Here is a 21123-nt window from a genome sequence, read left to right on the forward strand (position 1 = left end):
ATTGTATGAACCTCCACCAGCAAAAGATTATGACTCACTGAAGGCTCAGATGATGGTTAGGTTAGCATTTTTTTAGCAAGAAAGTATTTTTTAACTTAAGGTATTGTTTTTTAAAACATAATGCTATTACATACTTAACAGGCTACAGTATAGTGTAATCATAACATATGCATTGGAAAACCAAAAAATTTGTGACTCCTTTATTATGATACATACTTGCTTTATTATGGTAATCTAGAACCAAACCCCTAATATCTCCGAGGTATGCCTGTAGTGAAAATAACAAGTGCTGGTGAGGATGTGGAGAAGATGAAACCCTCATACACTGCTGAAGGAAATATAAAATGTGCAGCACTTTGGGAAAGAGTCCAGCAGTTTCTCAAAAAATTTAACTGAGCTACTATTTGACCTAGTAATTCAACTCCTAGCTATATACCTAAGAGAAATGAAAACATAAATCCACAGAAAAACTTTTACCCAAATATTCACATAAGCATTATTCCTAATAGCCAAAAGGTAGAAACAACCAAAATGTCCATCATCTGATGAATGAATCAACAAAATGTGGTATACTGCATACAACAGAATATTAAGCCATGAAAAGAGATGAAGTTCTGATACATGCTCCAACATGGATGAATCCTGAAAACAAGTTAAGCAAAAGTTGTCACAAAAGACAGTATGATTCCATTTCTATGAAAGGTTCAAAATAAGCAAATACATAGAGAAAGTAGATTGTTGCTTAGGGTTGAGAAGACGAGGAATTTTAAGTGATATTTTTGAGGTACTGAAAGTGTTCTAAAATTGATTGTGGTGATAGCTGCATAATTCTGTGAATATACCCTTTATCCGACGAAAGGGAACTTTAGTTCCCAGCAAGGAGTGGGTCCCGCTGGCCGAATTTAAATGCTGACGGAATTTAAATGCTGCCTTTTAAAGGTTAATGAAAGCAACTGAGTTGTTTAGTTTTAATGGGTGAGGTAATTGTTTGTTTTGTTCTTGTTTTTAATACCTTATTGATTTTTAGAGAGAGAGAGAAACATCAATCGGCTGCCTCCTGCATGCCCCCACCGGGGATCAAGTCCACAACCCAGGCATGTACCCTGACGGGGAACTGAACCAGCCATCTTCAGACGCAAAGGATGAGCCCAACGAACTGAGCCACAGAGGTGAGCTTTAATGTAAAGCTGTCACAATAATAAAGTAAATAAATAATAATAAAGCTTTGTGGAAATTCCATTTTAAATAGAAACAAAAATACCTAGGAATAATGAATAGAAAATGTGCAGAACCTACATAAATGGAAAAAACCCAAAGAAGTTCACAAAGAAACACAGACCATATAAGTTAAAAAACACAGTATGCGGCCCTGGCCGGTATTGCTCAGTGGTTAGAGTGTCAGCCCATGCACTACAGGATCGCAGGGTCCATTCCCAGTCAAGGGCACGTACCTGGGTTAGTTTCGTTCCCCACCCATCAGGGCAAGTGAGGGAGGTACCCAGACATCTCACATCGATGTCTCGCTCTCTCTCTCCCCCCTTCACCCCTACCTCCCCCACTTCCTTCCTCTCTTCTACTCTATCTAAAAACAATGAAAAAATATCCTCAGGTGAGGATTTTTTTATTATAAAAATGATTTTCAACTTTCCAACCTGGGCCCAGCGGGTTGGCTCCCTCAAAGAAGAGTAGGGAGAAGAAGGGCCATTCTTCCATCAATGAGGTAGTGAGCAGAGAACACATCATCAACATTCACCAGTGCATCCATGGGGTGGGCTTCAAGAAGCATGCTATTCAGGCCCTCAGAGATCCAGAAATCTGCCATGAAGGATATGGGAACTCCAAATGTGCACAATGACACCAGGCTCAACAAATGTGTCTGGGCCAAAGGAATAAGAAATGTCCCATACTTGTATTCCTGTTCAGTTGTCCAAAAAACATGAGATGAAGATTCACCAAACTCTTTATGTTGGTTACCTATGTACCTGTTCACCACTTTCAAAAATCTACATATAGTCAATGTGGATGAGAACTAACCACTGATTACCAAATAAAGTTAATAAAACTGCAAAAATAATTTTTCAGTATTGCACAATCTACTACATACCTGTATGTTTGCTGCCTAGAAACAATTTCACCTTCATGGTCACGACATGCCAAATTTCTGAGATTTGAGAAACACCTACTTTTTTAGCTTATGAGGTTTTGACGGTATCAGCTTCAGGAATGGATCATAATCAGTTTAAGACAACCAAAACCCACCCTCTTTTAACTCTTTCAAGAATAAGGCCAATGATATATGAAGTGCCATCTGCTATCGAAGTTTTGAAAACAGAAGCTTCCTTGTTCTCGTACAGTATGTTTCTGAAGAGATTCTCTTTTCCTCTGTGTAGTAGAAATATGAGATTTTCTAAACAGCATGGTATAAAGATGGTACAATAGCCATTTCTGCTACCATTAAAAGGGCAAAACTGAAGTCAAAACCAAGGAAGTACAGCAAAGCAAGCCATAAAGAAATGAAGTCCTGATACTGCTATGAATTGATAAATTAAGAGTAGTCTACACCCAAAGATAGTACACACCTGTAATGCTTAGTTATAGCTTCAAAAAAATCCTGTTGTTTCTACCATATGGACTTTTTTCTTTCTGGTCCTTGTGACAGAATACTAACTGGTTTGAAAGTAATTCCCAATCTTAGACTTTAACCCATGGATGTTAGTATCAATGGATATCCAGGAATTAAAAACAAAACAAAACAAAACAAAAAGCCTCTTTACAAAAGAGATGTTTGGCTGGTGAGGCTCAGTGGTTGAGCATCAACCTATGATCCAGGAGATTGTGGTTCGATTACTGGTCAGGGCACATGCAGGGTTGTGGGCTTGATCCTCAGTAGGGGGCATGCAGGAGGAAGCCAATCAATGACTCTCTCATCATTGATGTTTCTATCTCTCTCTCTCTTCCTCTCCCTTCTTCTCTCTGAAATCAATAAAGATATATATATTTTTTAAATGTTAAAAAAAAAGCACCTTTTTATGAAGAGGGGTGGTAAGGAGGGCATCTCACAAAGACAAGAAATGACAGTATTTGAAATATCCAAGAAAACTGAAAAAGAAAAAAAAAAAAACAAGGAAAAACTACCACATCCAGCCTACCCTTCTCTTCTCTACCATTACTCACCTACAGTGATCTTAATATTTTTCCAGGTATTTTAACAAATAAATATTAATTGTAGTATGTGTGAGTACTGTGAAAGTTAGTTGACATAACAGGTAGTTGCAATCAAAGAATAATCTTGTAAAATAAAGACATTAAACAAGTAAATAAAACTAAATGCATAATTCTAAACAGTGGAGCTATGAAGGTTAAGAACCAGAACTATTTTAGATTGGCTGTTCAAAAAAGGCCTCTCTGAAAAAAATAACATTTAAGTCAAGACTTGAAGGTGATAAGTTCCAGGCATACATAAAAGGCTCAGAGGCAGCAAAGAACATCAATAAATAAAAGGCAAAACCAGTAAGGGAACCAGGTTAGCAGCAGCTACATGTCATGCAGAGCCTCACAAATCATAGTAAGCTGTTCCACTCCACTCATTTCCAGCAACTATTCCAACCAGTTAAAGGTCCAGTTCAATCTTCCATCTTCCTTGAAACCTTCCCTAATCCACTTTAGTCACAATAAATCTCTCCATAGTTCCTTTAACAGTTTTTCATGAGTTTCCCAACTCCTATAGGCAAGCTTTTAAAAAAGACAGCATGGTTGCCTGGCTGGTGTGGCTCAGTTGGTTGAGAATAGTCCCATGACCCAGAGGTAGCCAGTTCTATTCCCAGTCAGGGTACATGCCCAGGTTGCAGGCTTAATCCCCAGTAGGGGGCGTGCCCCAGTAGGAGGCAGCCAATCCATGTTTCTCTTATCCTGTTTCTTTCTCTCCCTCTCCCTTCCTCTTTTAAAAAAAAAAAAAAAATCAATAAAAAACATTTTTTTAAAAAGATAGCATGGTTAATGAAAAACAATGAGTACAAATAAGAACTAAATTCTAGTCCTAGCTCTCCTACTTATTAGCTGTGTAACCTTGGCCAAATCACTCTCTCATAATTTTTGTGAGGTTCAATGAAGAAATATGAAATTACACAATGTTCAAATAGCTTCAGAAGTAAATCACCACCACTGTATTGTATACAGTTCAACTCAATATTATTCCAACTGCACAAGCACTGCACTACTACCTCCTGTAACCTGGGTACAATGCTTATAATACTTGAAGAGTGTTTCATGTTGTGTTGGCTTTTTGAGCACCCATATACTGTGAATAGTTTTCAAGCTTATTTATAAAAACAGCTACACCCTTTCTCCCCAAAAGAAATCTTATACCCCAATTAATAAAACAGATCAAAATAAGCTTTTCATTTTGAAACAAAGGAAAAGGTTCCAAAGTCCCCATCATTCCATTGAAATAGGGTCAATTCTTTTCCAAGGAACAGTTTATAAACCAAGGCTCATTACTAAAAATCTTGAAGAGGAAAGAATTAAGGACAAGATCCTGTGGCTTGCTACCAGTGAAGTTCCTCCAGGTTGACAAAAATACATCTCAACATTTTTCACAAGAATAGCATCAGATTCTTTCAAGTGCCTTAATGTACTCAAAATGTCATATCTATAGTGGCATTTCCATGTTTTACCATATTGGTTTCCAGGTCAAAGAAAGAAAAAAAAGGACTGGTTTAACATAAGTTACTTATTAGTGAAATGTCAATTTTTTACTATCCTTTCCCTCTGTCTTTACTAAGTGATTAATTATTTAATACTGGCAAGTTTCTCTTGTAGTTCCCAAAATGAGGGGGGAAAAAATAACCTAAGACAACACTTGCCAATTTCTGCTCTTCTGGAAACTTCTCAGCTAATGCTTCACAATCACAAAATCATAGCTCTATATCACCTTCACCGGATGGAATCTTCATAGACATGGAGATTTTTAACTCTTCAAACCACTAACAAAGCTCTCATTATTCCTCAACAATCTGGAAGTTAGATTTCCTCTTTTTTTTTTTTTTACAGGTGGATTAGAGTTATGTAAGGAGTGGAGAAAGTGCGGCAGAACTAGAAATATGCAACACCCAAACAGAACCGAACCAGAGATTGCAGAAAAAAAATCTGTTACTCATTTGGCCACTTCTTCCCCCACTGACACAGAGGCATGTCAGGGGAGAGGCAGGAATAAGTCCATTGGCAAGACTGGCGGTTGCTCCAGGGGCTGGTGATGATCTCCGGGGAGCTTTCAAGGCCAGGCCTCAGGCTCAAGGTCTAGACTTCAGAGAGGATACTGACAGACCCATCAAGATGGCTGCAACCATGAAGCCCTGGGTGGCGATCTGGGTGTGCATCATGAGCTGGGAGCCATGGCTCTGACCCTGGTGGAAGCAGTAGAGGCTGTAGGTAAGGACGGCCGCTGTGCCCAGGCAGCCTATGGGTACCACTGGGTTCTCGCGAGTTTTGCAAAGAAACGTCCTTGAAGCTTTCCGGACTGCAGTAGACACTGGGGCTAAAACCCTCAATGACTGGGGGCTGTGATGGTTCAAAGGGTGCCTCTGAAGTCATAGGGCGAGGAGTCGCCATGCCTAGGGCAACAGCAGCTGGAAAAAAATCTAGATTTCCTCTTGCATGCTTTTTTTTTAATATATATTGATTTTAGAGAGAGGAAGGGAGAGGGGGAGAGAGAAACATCAATCATGAGAGAGTAATTGATCGGGTGCAGCCCGCAACCTGGGCATGTGCCCTGACCGGGAATCGAACCCTGATCGCCTGGATCCTAGGTCGACGCTCAACCACTGAGCCACGCCCGGCTGGGCTAGATTTCCTCTTAATATATGATTTATCCTGCCAGTTTGGGGACTCGTCTTAGAAGGGAAAGTGGAAACAAAGTATTATCAGAGTAAAACAACATTCTGCTGACCATTATACTCTATTATACTACTCTACTGTCCACTGTCCCTTATTACTTATTGCCTTATTTTGAACACTTTAAAAGCCCTATTGTCTTAAGGATCTTCTTAAGTCTCAATTTATTCTGAGCTAGAACTCTTACTACTTCTCATATACTTCTACAGTCATCACTGGTTACTAAGCCATTCTCAATAATCAAAATATGGTCCATGAATCTGGCAGCAAAGTTACCCAGAATAAAAAGTACCCACCTATTCTGTCCTATGGTGGTTTAAAACCAGTACATTGCTAAATCAGACCCACCACCTACGAGTCAAAATAAACACTTTAAGACTATGAAGCCTACACACTGATGCTCTGATGTTAGAAGATAAATTTGTTTTATCATATTGCCAAATTTCCTCCCAGAAATACAGTATGCGCTATTCAACAATATGATTTCAATATATTCAAGCTGATAATCAGACAATTAAACAAAGACATACAGCAACCCAAGTGCCTGTCAAACAAGGACTGGTTAAGTTACACTATGACCAAATAATGGAATACTACCTTTAAGGTATTAAAAAGTATAATGCCCCTGGCTGGTATGGCTCAGTTGGTTGGAGCGACATCCCATATACCAAAAGGTAGCGGGTTCAATTCCGTCAGGGCACATACCCAGGGTGCAGGTTTGATCATTGGGTTGGGGTGTATGCAAGAAGCAACTGATCGATGTTTCCTTCTCACATCAATGTTTCTCTCTCCCTCCCTCCAAGATCAATTTAAAAAATTACATCCTTTCTACTATCTCTTTAAAAAATAAAAAAAAGGAAAAAATATTCTCAGGTGAGGATTATCCATAAAAAAAATGTATAATGTAAATGTGTATTAGCATGGAAAGGTGCCTACATCTTATTAATAAAAATGATATAGAGTAACCTGTAATTAGTTTATTTACATTAAATAGTGTGTCTGAGGAAACAGAAAAGAATGAAGAGATGTAGCCCAGCCAGTGTGGCTCGGTGGTTGAGCATTGACACATACACCAGGAGGTCGACATTTGTATTCCAGGCCAGGTACATGCCAGGGTTTTGGGCTCAGTCCCCAGCAGGAGGCATGTAGGAGGCAGCCAATATTGATGTTTCTCATCAATGTTTCTATCCTCTTCTCCTTTCCTCTCTAAAATCAATAAACATATTTAAAAGAGAGAGAGAGAGAGAGAGATGCTCACTATAACATAACAAATCAATTCTTTGGTAAGCACAGTTCCATATTCTCCTAACTTTATTTCCTGTACTATTTGATTTTTTTCTAAAAAACCAGGTATCCTTTTTAGAAATCACAAACAACAAAGCTACTTTCATTCTTTGGGAAAAGACTGAAAACCCTGATAAAGAGGTAATTAATAATAGGAGTTTTTAAGTTTTCTCCTGACACCAAATACTACAGCCGACACTTCCAAAAACCTAAACCTGACTATGAAGAAGCATTCACAGCTAAAGATGGCACCAAATCTCCAATAAAAGAGAGCTCATTGGGGCTATATTGGAGTCAAAACACTTGGTTGCATACTAATACACACAGGAGAGACACCTCAAAAGGAGCTCTAGCTTCAGTATTGGAAAGCCACCAGGGAATTATCTTCTGTCTCTTTATGAAACTTCAACTGTTTCCACAAATTTGCCCCAATTCTCTTTTGCAAACAGCCTCCCTCACATCAGCTTGCCAAAACACTCTGTAGCTCAGCTGCTCCAGTTACCTGGGTTTTTAGTTCAAATATTCTGACAGGAAAAATCTGATTGACAGCAGCCCCACCATCCATGAGGTCAGCAGTCTACCTGTAATCTAAGCAGCAATGGCTAGGGAGGGAGTAGGGTCTTCCAGGGGCTGTAATAAAGATAAATTCTCTAGTATAGGTTGTGGCCAGGGCAGGAACGGAAACATGTCTTCTACCACAGTAAGGAAAGTGCAAGACGAGGCCAGGTTTATACTACATCAATTCTCAATTAACTGAGTAATCTACATTTAGAGACTTAATTTCTATGGCATTTAAGATAAAATAACATTAACAGGTATTAATCACATTAAAAGGCAAAGTCCAATCCTTTTCCTGGCATATAAAGCCCTAAATGAAAGTTATTTAGCCAAATTCCATCCCACAGACCCAAATCTCACTTCCTATGTAGACAGAGAACTAATTTTTGCCTTTTTGCATTGTCTATTAATTTAGAACATAGTTGGTTAGGGTGGATTTTTTTAAAATCCTCAACTGAAGTATTTTTCCATTGCTTTTCAGAGAAGGGGGAGGGGGAGGGAGAGAGAAACATCAATGTGAGACAGACACACCAATTGGTTGCCTCCTGCACTCGCCCTAACCAAAGCTGGGGATCAAGCTTGCAACCAAGGTACATGCCCTTGGCTGGAATCGAACCAGGGACCCACTAGTCTGCAGGTGAACGCTCTAACCACTGAGCCAAACCAGCTAGGGCAGGGTGGGTATTTTTTATAAGCATATACCTACTGGTTTATGAATAAGACAATAAAAAGCAGTACATATGCTATAATCTACTGCTATAGCATACTTCATCCAGAAACTCTCATATCTAAATCACTACTGACTAAGCTCTGGCCATGTAGTTCAGTTGGTTAGAACATCATCCCAATATGCCTGGGTTGCAGTTTCAATCTCCAGTCAGGGCTCAGAGAAGAATCAACCAATGAATGCATAAATAAGTGAAACAACAAATCGATGTTTCTCTCTCTCACTTCCTCCCTCCGTCTCTTAAAAAATCAATTAAAAATTACTATAAGCTTTCAGAAATTTAAATTAATTAAATAAATAAATTACTATTGACTATAGGTCCAAGAATACTGATTTACCTAGGCAATCTTCTACCACAACTTTTCATTAACTAAAATGTTTACTAAGCACTACTCTCTACAAGGCACTGTACTAGGACTGGGAAAAGAAGAAATAAAACATGGCTCCTGACTTTTAAGGAATTCACCATTCAGCAAGGAGGCTGATATTAATAATAATAAGCAGAAGCAGCAGCAGCAACAGAACTATTACGTAAGTATGTATTCTAACTAAAGGGAGTAAGTCATGTTAAGAGAAGTCCAAAAAGATTTCAGAAGGCCTCACGAAAAAGTAAGATGAATTTGGGGCAAACTGTGCTATGATATATGTGGCCAGGCTAAGAAGTTAGGACTTTATTCTCCAGGCAATAAAGAGCTATGATGGTTTAAGCAAGCAATATGATAATCATATATTGTGTTTTAGACAGGCAACAATGGAGAAGCTCCACAATATAAAACATTTTTTTAAAGTGGTAATTAAAAATACCAAAATGAAAAAGCAAACAAAAAAGCAGGAAAAAATACACATGCTGAATATGACCAAGCGTTGATATAGTTAATAAATGAACAGCTCTTATAAATTATTACAAAACATTAAAAACCAAAAAGGCAATGCATTAAATGCAAATAACGAATAAAAATGTGTTTAAGCTTACTAGTAATTAGTTATTACATGTTTTGCCAAAATAACATTTTTCAAGGATAATATTCTGCACAAGTGAGGGTGCCCAAGTTGCGCAGACACTGCTGAAAAAATGGCTATAAGCAACTGGATAATATAAACAAAAATGTTTTATATTTCTGACACAGTAATTACTTCTAGGAATCTATCGTAAAGAACCAATGATTTATTAAAAGATTTACAAACAAGGATGACCATTTGCAGCATTATTTATGAGAGAACTGGAAACAAACAGTACAATAATAGGAAAATATTAAATTGTATATAAAATGGAAGTATTATACAGACAAAATATATGTTTTCAAAAGTTAATAAAGGAGACAATCATACACAATGTTAGGTTAAACCAGCTAGATATTAAACTACATATACCTCATTCTCAATTTTAAAAATGTAAATGTGTACCAAAAAGATGGAAAAATATTTCAAAACATTAACAGGCGTCATCACTGCTTGGTAAGATTATGGCGGATTTAAGCTTGAAGTTTTCAATATGTCTACAATGAGAATATGCAACCTTTATAACTAAGAAAAAAAAAAGTGAAAAAGAAAGGTAGCCCAGCCCATTTGGCTACCATCTGTCACACCTGATCAAGTCATTATTGGAAAGTTTCTGACCTTCTCTTTCTGAAAATTTAAAAATTCTTAATGCACATAAGAAATATATATATACTATCATTATTAAACATATGAAACATTAACATATTTCATGAATACAGTGCTAAAGCTAGTCATCAATAGTTATCAATGACTATGCAGAAAGCCTTCATATTAATAATCTACTACAGGTTTGTGGCTTTACGGTTTGTTACTTTATAAAAATATTTTAACTAAAATTGTGAATACCATGATCTTTGAAAAACTATTTTAAGTACTAATTGGTTTAAGAGGATATTTAGCAAGATTAATTTACCAAATAAAAATCCATAATTTGGGACTTCATTTTGTAGTGAAATCAAATTTCCAATTTTAAGAATCCGTTCAAATTTTATTTTACTAATATGTGTGTTTTTTGGGTTTTTTAAAAATATATCTTTACTGATTTCAGAGAGAGGAAGAGAGAGGAAAAGAGAGAGAGAGACAGAGAGAGAGAAACATCAGTGATGAGTCATTGATCGGCTGCCTCCTGCATGCCCCCTGCTGGGGATAGAACCCACAACCTGGGCACGTGCCCTGGCCGGGAATCGAACCCGATCGCCTGGATCCTAGGTCGATGCTCAACCGTTGAGCCACGCCCGGCCAGGCTATTAATATGTTTTTATTGATTTTTAGAGGAGAGGGAGAGGGATAGAGAGAGATAGAAACATTAATGAGAAACATCATCAATCAGCTGCCTCCTGCATGCCCCCACTGGGGATAGAGCCTGCAACCTGGGCATGTGCCCTGGCTGGGAATCAAACTAGTGATCTGATTCCTAGGTCGACGCTCAACCATCGAGCCACACCAGCCAGGCAAAATCAGGTCAAATTTTAGAATTAAATATCTACCAAAAAATGTTATGTTACTAATGATTTATTTAGTGCCTGTGTACTTATCTAAAAAACCCTAGGAACATGTACTTATTTTTATTTTTGTTTCTTTTATCCTCACATTAGGACACTTAAAAAAATTTATCTTTATTGATTTCAAAGGAAGGGAGAGGAAGGGAGAGGAAGGAAGAGAGAAAAACATTAATGATGAGAGTCACTGATCAGCTGCCTCCTTCACGCCCCCAACTGGGGATCAAGCCCGAAACTCAGACATGTGGCCTGACTAGGAATTGAACCCAGATCTCCTGGGTCATAGGTCAATGCTCAAACGCTAAGCCATCCCAGCTGGGCTAGGACACAGTTTTTGTTTGCTTTTTTATTGATTTAAAAGAGAAGGGAAGGAAGAGGGAGAGAGAGAGAAAGAGAAACATCGATGTGAGCGCGAAACATCGACTGGTTGCCTCGGGGATCGAACTGCAACCTGGACATGAGCTCCAACCAGGATCAAACCTGCGACCCTCTGGCATTACAGGGCTTTGCTTCAACCAACTGAGCCACACCGGCCAGAGTAAACTGTGTTGTTTTTTAATGGGATCACTGATAACAAACAATATTAAGATAGAAATAAGATTCCCATTCAGCTACATTTATCACCATAAACTTCTACTACAATTGCCATGGAATTACGCTTGAATTTGTTAAAATACATAAAAGTACAGTAATTTTTTATTCTGTCCCAACAATGTACTTATAATAGTATTCCTCCACTTGAACAGATCATCAAGTTTATACAGTAGAGCACAACTGTTAATAGTGTGGGCTTTTAGCCTGACCTGTAATTAAGTCTTGTTTAAATCCTGGCTCCACTGAATATTCCTGTGATTCTCTATGCAAGTTACATAAACTCTAAGCCTTGGTTCTCTTATCTGAAAGGGGTGATAGAGCACCTAGCTCAAAGAACTGATAAAGTACCCAACACAAACTGTTCAATGAAGTATTCTGCTTCAAAAATAAAATGTAAACAAAAGTATTCTGCAAATACTGATATCAGAGTTCTAGCTTAGATATGGCTACTAACTAAGCAGGTGACAGGTGATCTTTAGCGAACCACTTAGCCTTTCTGAGGTTCAATTTCCTCACCTTTCAAGTTACGCCAATACTTGTTCTGGCCTATCTCAAAGGATAGGAAGGACAAATGGACTGTCTATTTTAAACAACAGGTAAACTGTAACACACACAAAGAATAAAATCCACAATGTACAAATAGTTTAAAAGACTGATGTACATTCAGAACCATTTTCTCTGCTCTCAGAGAAAATTTTCCAAGGCAAATACTGACCTCAATTTACCAGTGAGCTAGTTAGGGAGATGGCCCAAAGCATAACATCAGGCCTCCAACTTTTCATCAACATCCAGAAATACCTTGGACTTACTGAACTGGTTCATAAAAATAGCTATAAAAGCAGCACACATACAAACTTGACAAAGCAAGCACAGGAATATAAACTTAAAATTATCTCCTAAACTAAATGCAACTCCACAAACCGATAGTAGCAAAATTCACTCAATACATTCCAAGCCTTAAAAAAAGTCGTCTTTATTAAAAACAAAGCACTGAAAGGAAAATGGAAATTCAAATATTAGCACTGTTGAGACAGTTTTCTAACACTAAAGCCAAATGCTAGTTTGTTTTAGGATATCTGTTAAGATGACATTAAAAAGGAGATGAGCCCGAGCAGGTTTGGCTCAGTGGTCAGAGCGTCGGCCTGTGGATTGAAGGGTCCAGGGTTCAATTCCGGCCAACGGCACATACCTTGGCTCGATCCTGGGCCCTGGTCCAGGCACATGCAGGAGGGAACCAATCGATGTGTGTCTCTCACATCGATGTTTCTCTCCCCCTCTCCCTCCCTCCATCCCTCCCCACTCCCTTCCACTCTCTTTGAAAAAGCAACGGAAAAAATATCCTGGGGTGAAGATTAAGAAAAAAACGGGGGGATGAGAGGGTCCTTAATATGGGATCCTGGTTACACAGACAGGCTTCAGTTGCCCCTTAACCTGCAGGGAGAATTGTGTCTGTATACGGGTACACGTTCCACAGTTAAGAGTTTACAGCTTTAGACTGTTAGCAGGAATAGAAGTGGTAATTTTAATACTCATCAAAAACTGATGACTAAAGAAACGTATTTACATTCTTTTGCTACCAACTTTTAACTATATTACATTCTACAAGATTTTAAAATAAACAATTCATCTGAAGCCCTTACCTTATCAAAACCCTGTGTATACCAGATACAAAGCTATACTATCCACATTATCTCTACCCTTTCATATAAAACACAAAATTTTTAAACTGCACATTTACTGGTGTGTCCAGGCAGACTTCTTTAAGTTTGATCAGAGATTGTAAATATGAAAAGAAATAAGTTTTTGGCATTTTTAAAAAATAACTCTTTTTCAACAACTTGAAACATAACACCCAAAAAATATAATTTTATTTCTTCTCTTGGTTAAACTGTTATGGGCAGTTATACTAAAAAATAAATTCTGAGCACATTATGAACTGGTGCTCATTTTTGTACAACCTATGGGAGGGGAAAAGTAAAGTCTTAATTATTGTGAGCCAGATTACAAGACAGACATATACCCTACTTCATCACGTTTTATCAAGTTCCAACTATCTGACTCCTACCAGGTCATGGACAAATGTTAGTTAATGAGATAAAGGAACTACATAAAGAAAAAATGAAAACAATTGGGGGAGGGAGGGTGACTGGTAATAGAGCTCAGTATAACCTACAAATAAAGTTGCTTAAGTAATATTTTTTTAAAAAAGGAAGTATCATTGTGAGACTGTGTTTAGGAGGCAATTTTTTAAACTGAGCCTTAAAGGAAATATTAAGAAACTGTCTTAGAATTTTTAGAGATCATTGGCTCATACACAAATAGGAAATCCTATTTTTGTTCATTAAGACAGGTTTCTTAGAGGGTCTGCATGGTCAGATTTTGTGAACCTGGTTCAACTAACTGTATTTACTTAATGGTAGTAAAAACTAAATTCTACTTCAATTCTCCATACTATTTCTAACTCTCCATAAATCCATTGCATTTTTGAGTGCTTCTAAACAGAGTTCTAGGGGGTTCCCAGATAATCTTCAACAGAACCTCTTTCACTAGGTCTCTTTTTAAAATAAAGATTAACTAACTTCAGTTTCTTTAGATACTATGTTTAAAATTAATTTTCCTCATTAAGTTTAAAATAATTTTTAAAACACCAACAAAATTATTAAAAGCACTTTTTCCTAACATATTAGATAGCAAAGCTATTTGTTTTCCAATTTCAGAACAAAGCCATAATCACACAACTTATATCTACACTACAGAATACAGTTTACTGAAATAAGTACTTAAAAGGGTTATGTTTATCAGCAATATCAAACCACCTGCACCAAAAATAAAAGTATCCCAAAATAAATACAAATAACCTTAAAATTCTAGGAAAATGTAGAATGGCACAAATATTGGAAAAGTATAGTTTGAAAATGGGCAAAACTCTGCTTCCACCTGTCAGGAAGTAAATACTCAGTTGAAAGTAAACTGAGTACCCTTCCACCTTTATTACTGCCTTTGGTCATTAACGTGAAATTCAAACACACAAAGTAAAATTCAAACACAAGCAAGATGATATATTTTATAAATCAATTGTTTTAAAGAATCATATTTGAAAAGAGGTCGTTTAAGTCTTTCGAAATATCACAACACAAATCCAAAACCCACATATGCGAGTGGTAATAAGCATTTCCTTAACAATCAAGTTTCTGTTTATAAATCTTCTATCTAATTCACCTGGTCCAACTAGGCCTTTGGGCACAGAAGTTAACTAACTTGCAATATATCTTGTTTCTTTAAGCTAAAATACCATCTTACGAGGGTCGGGAATAAAAAATTTTTAATCTGGCTAGAAAAGATCAATGTACGTATATTAACACTCTTTAATAAAAGTATAAGGAATAAGGCCTTTTATTGCAAGAGATAGGCCATGACTATCCCAGGATGGTATCTGAGGTATAATACTCTCCTTAATATAATAGAATTTACCATTAAAACAACGAACGGTCCATTAAGAAACATCGTTAATTAATTTTAAAAAATAGGTATAAAGTTTCCAATCATCACTACCACAGTTCATTTTCGGGTATTTAAGGTCTGGCAGAAGGTTTTAATACACCACACACACCCCAAGGGAGGAGAAAACCACCAACCTTCTCCCAGGGAGTTTAATGAAAATTAACAGGTAAGAGAGGCCTCGGCAGCACGCTGGAAATCAAAGAGGGCCGCGGGAGGGTCGGAGGGTCCGGGCTGCGGAGGCAAGCCTGGTCCTCGGACCCCCACCTCCCCTCACCTCCCCAGCAGGAAAAGGAGGCGAAGGCTCATTAGTGCCTTCGTTAATTGACACCTGTAATGAGGAAACTTTCCCAGCGCTAAGACCGCTCAGGCCCGGCCTGGCCGCAGCTCCGCGGCGGCTCCTCACGGGCGCCCAGGTAACCCGGCCAGGCTGGGCCTGAGGCGGCGCGGCGGCCGCGCCACCGCGCACCTTCCCGGGGCGCTAGGCCCGCACGCCGCCGGTTCGGCCGTCGCCTCCCGCAGGCCGCAGCAGCCCGGCAAGGCGGGGGAGCAGCGCAGGGACCCCAAACCCTGCACCCCGACAGGCCGCCGCCGCGGCTACTTACTTTCATTTAACACCTCCACCAGGTCTGCGCAGTTCTCGCACATCGTTCGGCCGCCGCCCCCCCCCTCCCCCGCTTCGGATCGCACTGACTGATCCCGACCGGCGGGGGGGAGGGGAGAGAGGCGGAGGAGGGGGCCGGCCGGCCGGCGGGGCGGGGAGGCGACGAGGGCGGGCGGCGGCGGGGACGGGGCGGGGAGCAGGAGGATGGGGGAGGGGGCCGGCGGTCCCCGGAGCGGGCGGGGGAGAGGAGGGGGGCGAGGGGAGGTGCGCAGGCCGGAGGGGCGCGGAGGCGCCGGCGGCGGGGAAGGGGGGGAAGGACGGGGGGAGGGGAGAGGGAGGGAGGGGGCGGGTGGGGAGAGAAGCAGCAGAGTCACTTCACCGACCAGACGCCGCGGCCACCGCCGACGCCGCCGCCGCCATTTTAATAGAGCGTTCGGGCTGCGCTCGGCTCTTTCCGTCCGGGCGAAGGAGCCGACGAGTAGCTCCTCGCGCTCTCATTCCTCCGCCTCCCGCCCTCTCTTCGCCTCCCGCCCTCCCACCTCTCCCTCCGCGCCCACGCCGCACGCTCCACTCCCCTCGGCGGCCAGCTCGCAGCCCTCCCTTTCCTCTTCCGTCTGGCCTCCCCGCCCTAGGTCCACCCCCTCTGCGCGTTCGCCCACCCCGCCCAGCCCGGATCTCTGTCAGCGGCCGGAAGGGAGACGCGAAGCCAGCGCGGCCGCGGGGGGAGTCCGGGTGAGTAGGCGAAGATGGCGGAGGCGCTGATCCGGTCGCGATTGCGCGGCGTCGCCCACGGCGGCCCGCTCCGCGGGCTCCGAGGCCCAGCGAGCAGCGGGTCACTCGCGGCGCCCTGTCCCCCGCCCCCGAGCTTCGCCATTTTCCCTCCGGGCCCGCGAAGGGGAGTGGGTGCTGCTTTCTCGCATGTCGCCCTCCCCCGCGCTGCGTATTTTTGGGAGTCCATAGGGATCCGGGCCGACACCGCAGCCCAGGTCGGGACACACGGCCCTCTCCCCGCCGGGCTTTGTGAGAATGGACCGGCCCGGGGTCGGCTACACCTGCATCCGCGCGCCTCGCTGCCCTCAGTCCTGTAAGGCTCACCGGTCCTCGAGCAGTGAGACACCTAATGTGACTAGAAATGGCGGAGTGAAGAGTGTCCACGTTGGCATCGCCTCCTTTTTACGCAAGAGGGCCCCTCACGAATTGCCCATCTACGACTCTTCACCTGAAACAGCATATTGTGCTTCTCAGCGAAGAGCAGTTTTAAAGGGTTACGATGGGGAACGGAGAAGGAAGAACAGGTGAAGGAAAGGGGACACTCAGCTGAAGTGTGGTGTTAACTAGTTAACGTTGGGGAAATTTTCCTCATACCTGCACTTAATACCTTCCTCGCTGATTTCTGTATCCAATGTGGTTATATAGAGAGGTGACTGAAAAGTCCCAAAGGTAGGGCTCATAATATTTTTAGAACTGTAATCAGAGCAGCTATTAGGTAGTAATTCTTTCACAGAATTTGTCGAAGTTAGGTCGCACCATCACTTCACCATGCCAGGACCACCATCCCGGCATTCTTTGCTTTTCTGCCGCCTGAAGTTGGTGCTATAAAGTTTCTGCCCATCCTGTTTTAAGTGGCTCCATATGAGCAGGTGCTCCTTAGGAAGTGTAGAGCTATTCTGACATCATCTTCTCTTCCCATCTTTCCCACAACACCTGGGTTTCCTAGATTTTAGGTCCTGTGAGCAGACAACATCCATCCAACATCCATTCCCACCCATCCCTGCCAACAGCAAAACTTGCCAAACCCAAGTAGTTTTTGTTCGTTTGTTTTTCAGGTGGCAGCTGAGACACCTGTCTCTGGAAGGAAAGCCCCTAGAAATATTTGTTATTGATTTAAAACCAATCATGGTATGGTTACTCTAGGGCTGGCTATATGTTTGAGTTCTTGCCAATGAAATAAAAGCAAAAATCTGCAGAGTTGGGGGTGGTGAGCACAGTGTACAAGATGATGTGTTGTGGAATTGTGCACCTGAAACCTGTATAATTTTATTAACCAGTGTCACCCCAATAAATTCAATAAAAGGGGGGAAGAAAAGAAATGGAAAATACAAATAAGTGGAAGCATATAAAAAATCATTTCTACAAATTTGGAAAAAGAAAAAGAACTCTGCAGAGTCGGTCTTTTGGAAATAATTGGCATTTCCTAATAAAAAGGGACAAATTAAGCAGGCATACCCCTTAACCCTTAGTTCCTTCTCCCGGAAACATGCTCTTGATACACAAAGTAATACAGCATCCATTTTTATTTTGTTTTTTAACAATGAAACCACAAGATAAATGCCAACCATAAAGTTGATAATACAGAATTATAAGGTGTGGGTGGGTCATTGATAACATCCTTGAGCAGCAATGTCAAGCTTATATAAGAAAAATCCCTTTTTCCTTAATCTACTCTTAAATTTCCATTATTTGTAGCCACATTCCTACCTGATACAGATATTCTTTTGATAATTATTTGTAAGTTATCTGTTACGTATGCTTTTAAGACCACAGAGGACCCTTGACAGTTCTTGAAAATAGGACTACTACTACATATTCTGACCTTTAAAGAAATACATATATTTTTAAATAATCAGTTGGTTTCTAGGTGCTTGGTTTAAAATGATTTGAGAATCTTGCCCTGGCCTGAGTGACCCGGCTGGAGCTTCATCCAGTGCACAGAAAGGTTGCCCATTCGATTCCCGGTCAGCTCATACAGAAGGCAACCTATCAATGTTTCTCCCTTTCTCTAAGCAAGTGAGGATTAAAAAAAATTTTTTGGGGGGGCAGGGGTGGGGTAGAAGGGGTCAATGGCGAGAAAAAGGACATCTGTAATACTTTCAACAGTATAAATTATTTTTAAAAATATGGGCCTGGCCAGGCGTGGCTCAGCAGTTGAGCATCGACCTAGGGTCCAGGAGATCATGGTTTGATTCCTGGTCAGGGAACATGCCTGGGTTGTGGGCTTAATCCCCAGTCATTGCCATGTAGAAGGCAGCCAATCAATGACGATGCTCTCAACACTGATGTTTCTCTCTTCTTCTCCCTCCCTCTCTCTGAAATCAACAAAGATACATTTTTTAAAATAAATAAAAAATTATTTGAGCCCTGGCTGGGCTTGCTCAGTGATTAGAGCATTGGCCTTCAGACTGAAGGGTCCTGGGTTTGATTCCAGCCAAGGGCATGTACCTCGGATGCAGATTCTGTCCTGATTGGGGTGCGAGAGGGAGGCAACCAATTGATGTGTCTGTCTCACATCGATGTTTCTCTCTCTTTCTCTCACTCTGAAAAGCAATGGAAAAAGGATCCTTGGGCAAGGATTAGAGAAAAAAAAAGATTAGAGAATTATTCTCATATATGATCACTGCTCTTCACTCATCACTTCAGGGTTCAAACTTCTGTAAAGGACCAGATAATAAATATTTTAGGCTTTATAGGCAATCCAAATTTCTTATCACAACTACATGACTCTGTAAGCAGGAAAGCGGCCATAGACAATATATACTGAATAAGTGTAGCTGAACTCCCAATAAAACTTTTTATTTATGGACTTTGAAATTTTTTTCAATAAAAAATGGTAAAAATTCTTAGCCCACAGGCCACACAAAAACCTGTAACTAGCCCGGCCAGTGTGGCTAAGTAGTTAATCGTCAACCTATGAACCAGGAGGTGACAGTATGACATGCCCTGTTTTGGGTTGTGGACTCAATCCCCAGTAGGAGGCTTGCAGGAGGCAGCTGATCAATGATGATTCTCTCACATCATTGATGTTTCTGTCTCTCTCCAAAATCAATAAAAACATTATACAATCTATGATTTTAAAAATAACAAGCCTGTAACTAGCCATATTTGCCCTATGGGTTGTAGTTTACCAACCCTTTATCTACTTCAGCTGCTTGTAAATAAAGGCATAGAAACTAATAAAAAGGTTGCCTGCCTCCTGGCTACACTCTTCTGTGCTATCTTCATATATGTGTCAACAGAGTTGGTTTTTTTTTAATGTACTTGAAAGGTGTGCATTCTAAAAAAATAATGGACTTCCATGCTACCCAGGGAGAGGTCCATACGGCGTTGTTCTCGGTTCCCACATAAAGGGGAAGTTTCACAATGTCTAGAGCCCTGGATGTCCTGCAAATGGAGGAGGCTGTCCTCAAATTCCTTGCAGTGGGAACCCACTTAGGTGGCACCAACCTTGACTTCCAAATGGAACAGTACATCTGCAAAAGGAGGTGATGCATCTACATCATAAATCTGAAGAGAACCTGGGAGAAGCTTCTGCTGGCAGCTCGTGCCATTGTTGCCATTGAAAACTCAGCTGATGTCAGCGTCATATCGTCCAGGAATACTGGCCAGCAAGCTGTGCTGAAGTTCTCTGCTGCCACTGGAGCCACTCCTGTTGCCGGCTGCTTCACTCCTGGAAACTTCACCAACCAGATCCAGGCCGCCGAGATTTCTGGTGGTCACTGATCCCTGAGCTGACCACCAGCCTCTCGTGGAGGCGTCTTATGTGAAACTGCCCACCATTGCTCTGTGTAACACAGGCTCTCCTCTGCACTATGTGGACATTGCTGTTCCTTGCAACATCAAGGGGGCTCACTCAGTGGGTCTGATGTGGTGGATGCTGGCCCATGAAGTTCTGTGCATGCATGGCACCATCTTCGGTGAACACCCATGGGAGGTCATACCTGACCTTCTACAGGGATCTTGAAGAGATTGAAAAGGAAGAGCAGGCCACTGCTGGAAAGGCTGTGGCCAAGGAGGAATTTCAGGGTGAATGGACTGCTCCAGCTCCCAAGTTCATTGCTGCGCAGCCTGAGTTCGCAGACTGGTCTGAAGGTGTGCAGGTACCTTCTGTGCGCATTCAACAGTTTCCTACTGAAGACTGGTCTGCAGTCCCCACTGCCCAGGCCACCAAAAAGGTAGGAACAACCACTGAGTGGTCCTAAGCTGTTCTTCCACAAACTCTTAAAAGATTGGAAATAAGGTTGACGGAAAATAAACAGTTTCTAAAAGTTGAAAAAAATAATAATAAAGAGAATAATGGAACAGAATCTCTGACAAAATATATCCTAAATTCTTGTAAATTGATTTTAAAACCAGTAATCAGTGATCACCATACACCTTCGATAACTAAAAGACTGATAACTTTTTAATAATTTGTATACATGTCACCATCTAGTGGCAGAATTATGCTTTGAGTAAAATTTTACAATCTATGAAATTTCTAATCCTCAAGATTGTATATTTGTAGTACATTCCTAGGTACTTTCCTGGAAACTAGCCCAGCATAAACAACTTTAGAAAATTATTATTGCTATAGAAATTATTTGTCCTCAGCTTTCTGGTTGCTGTTACTGAACATAGGATTTTTGTCTCTGAATTTGGGAATTAAAGTCTGGTGTTATTATCAGAGGCCAGAGTTATTCCAGAATTTACTCCTC

At 40.9% G+C, this 21123-nt stretch overlaps 1 protein-coding gene and 2 pseudogenes across 6 annotated transcripts in view; 1 reads left to right on the top strand and 2 right to left on the bottom strand.

The window, feature by feature from the left end:
• The window catches only part of USP34 (ubiquitin specific peptidase 34), a 184342-nt gene extending 168074 nt beyond the window's left edge, over positions 1–16268 (bottom strand). For all 4 annotated transcript variants that reach the window (XM_081155772.1, XM_081155773.1, XM_081155774.1 and 1 more), the window contains exon 1: positions 15654–16268. In XM_081155772.1, coding sequence (XP_081011898.1) covers positions 15654–15696 — 43 coding nt within the window. In that variant the 5' untranslated portion in view covers positions 15697–16268. The remainder of the gene's footprint in view (positions 1–15653) is intronic.
• LOC308566456 (HIG1 domain family member 2A pseudogene) lies at positions 5289–5607 on the bottom strand (annotated as a pseudogene). Its single transcript has one exon. The product of its transcript is annotated as an HIG1 domain family member 2A pseudogene (transcript).
• Positions 16269–16331: 63 nt separating the features above from the next.
• On the top strand, positions 16332–20725 carry LOC308565942 (small ribosomal subunit protein uS2 pseudogene; annotated as a pseudogene). Its single transcript, XR_014000653.1, has 2 exons — positions 16332–16384; positions 19736–20725. The product of XR_014000653.1 is annotated as a small ribosomal subunit protein uS2 pseudogene (transcript).
• The last annotated feature ends 398 nt before the right edge of the window (positions 20726–21123 follow it).

The sequence above is a fragment of the Miniopterus schreibersii genome (genome assembly GCF_964146895.1).
Source record: "Miniopterus schreibersii genome assembly, chromosome: 13".
In the NCBI taxonomy this organism is placed as follows: Eukaryota; Metazoa; Chordata; class Mammalia; order Chiroptera; family Miniopteridae; genus Miniopterus; species Miniopterus schreibersii.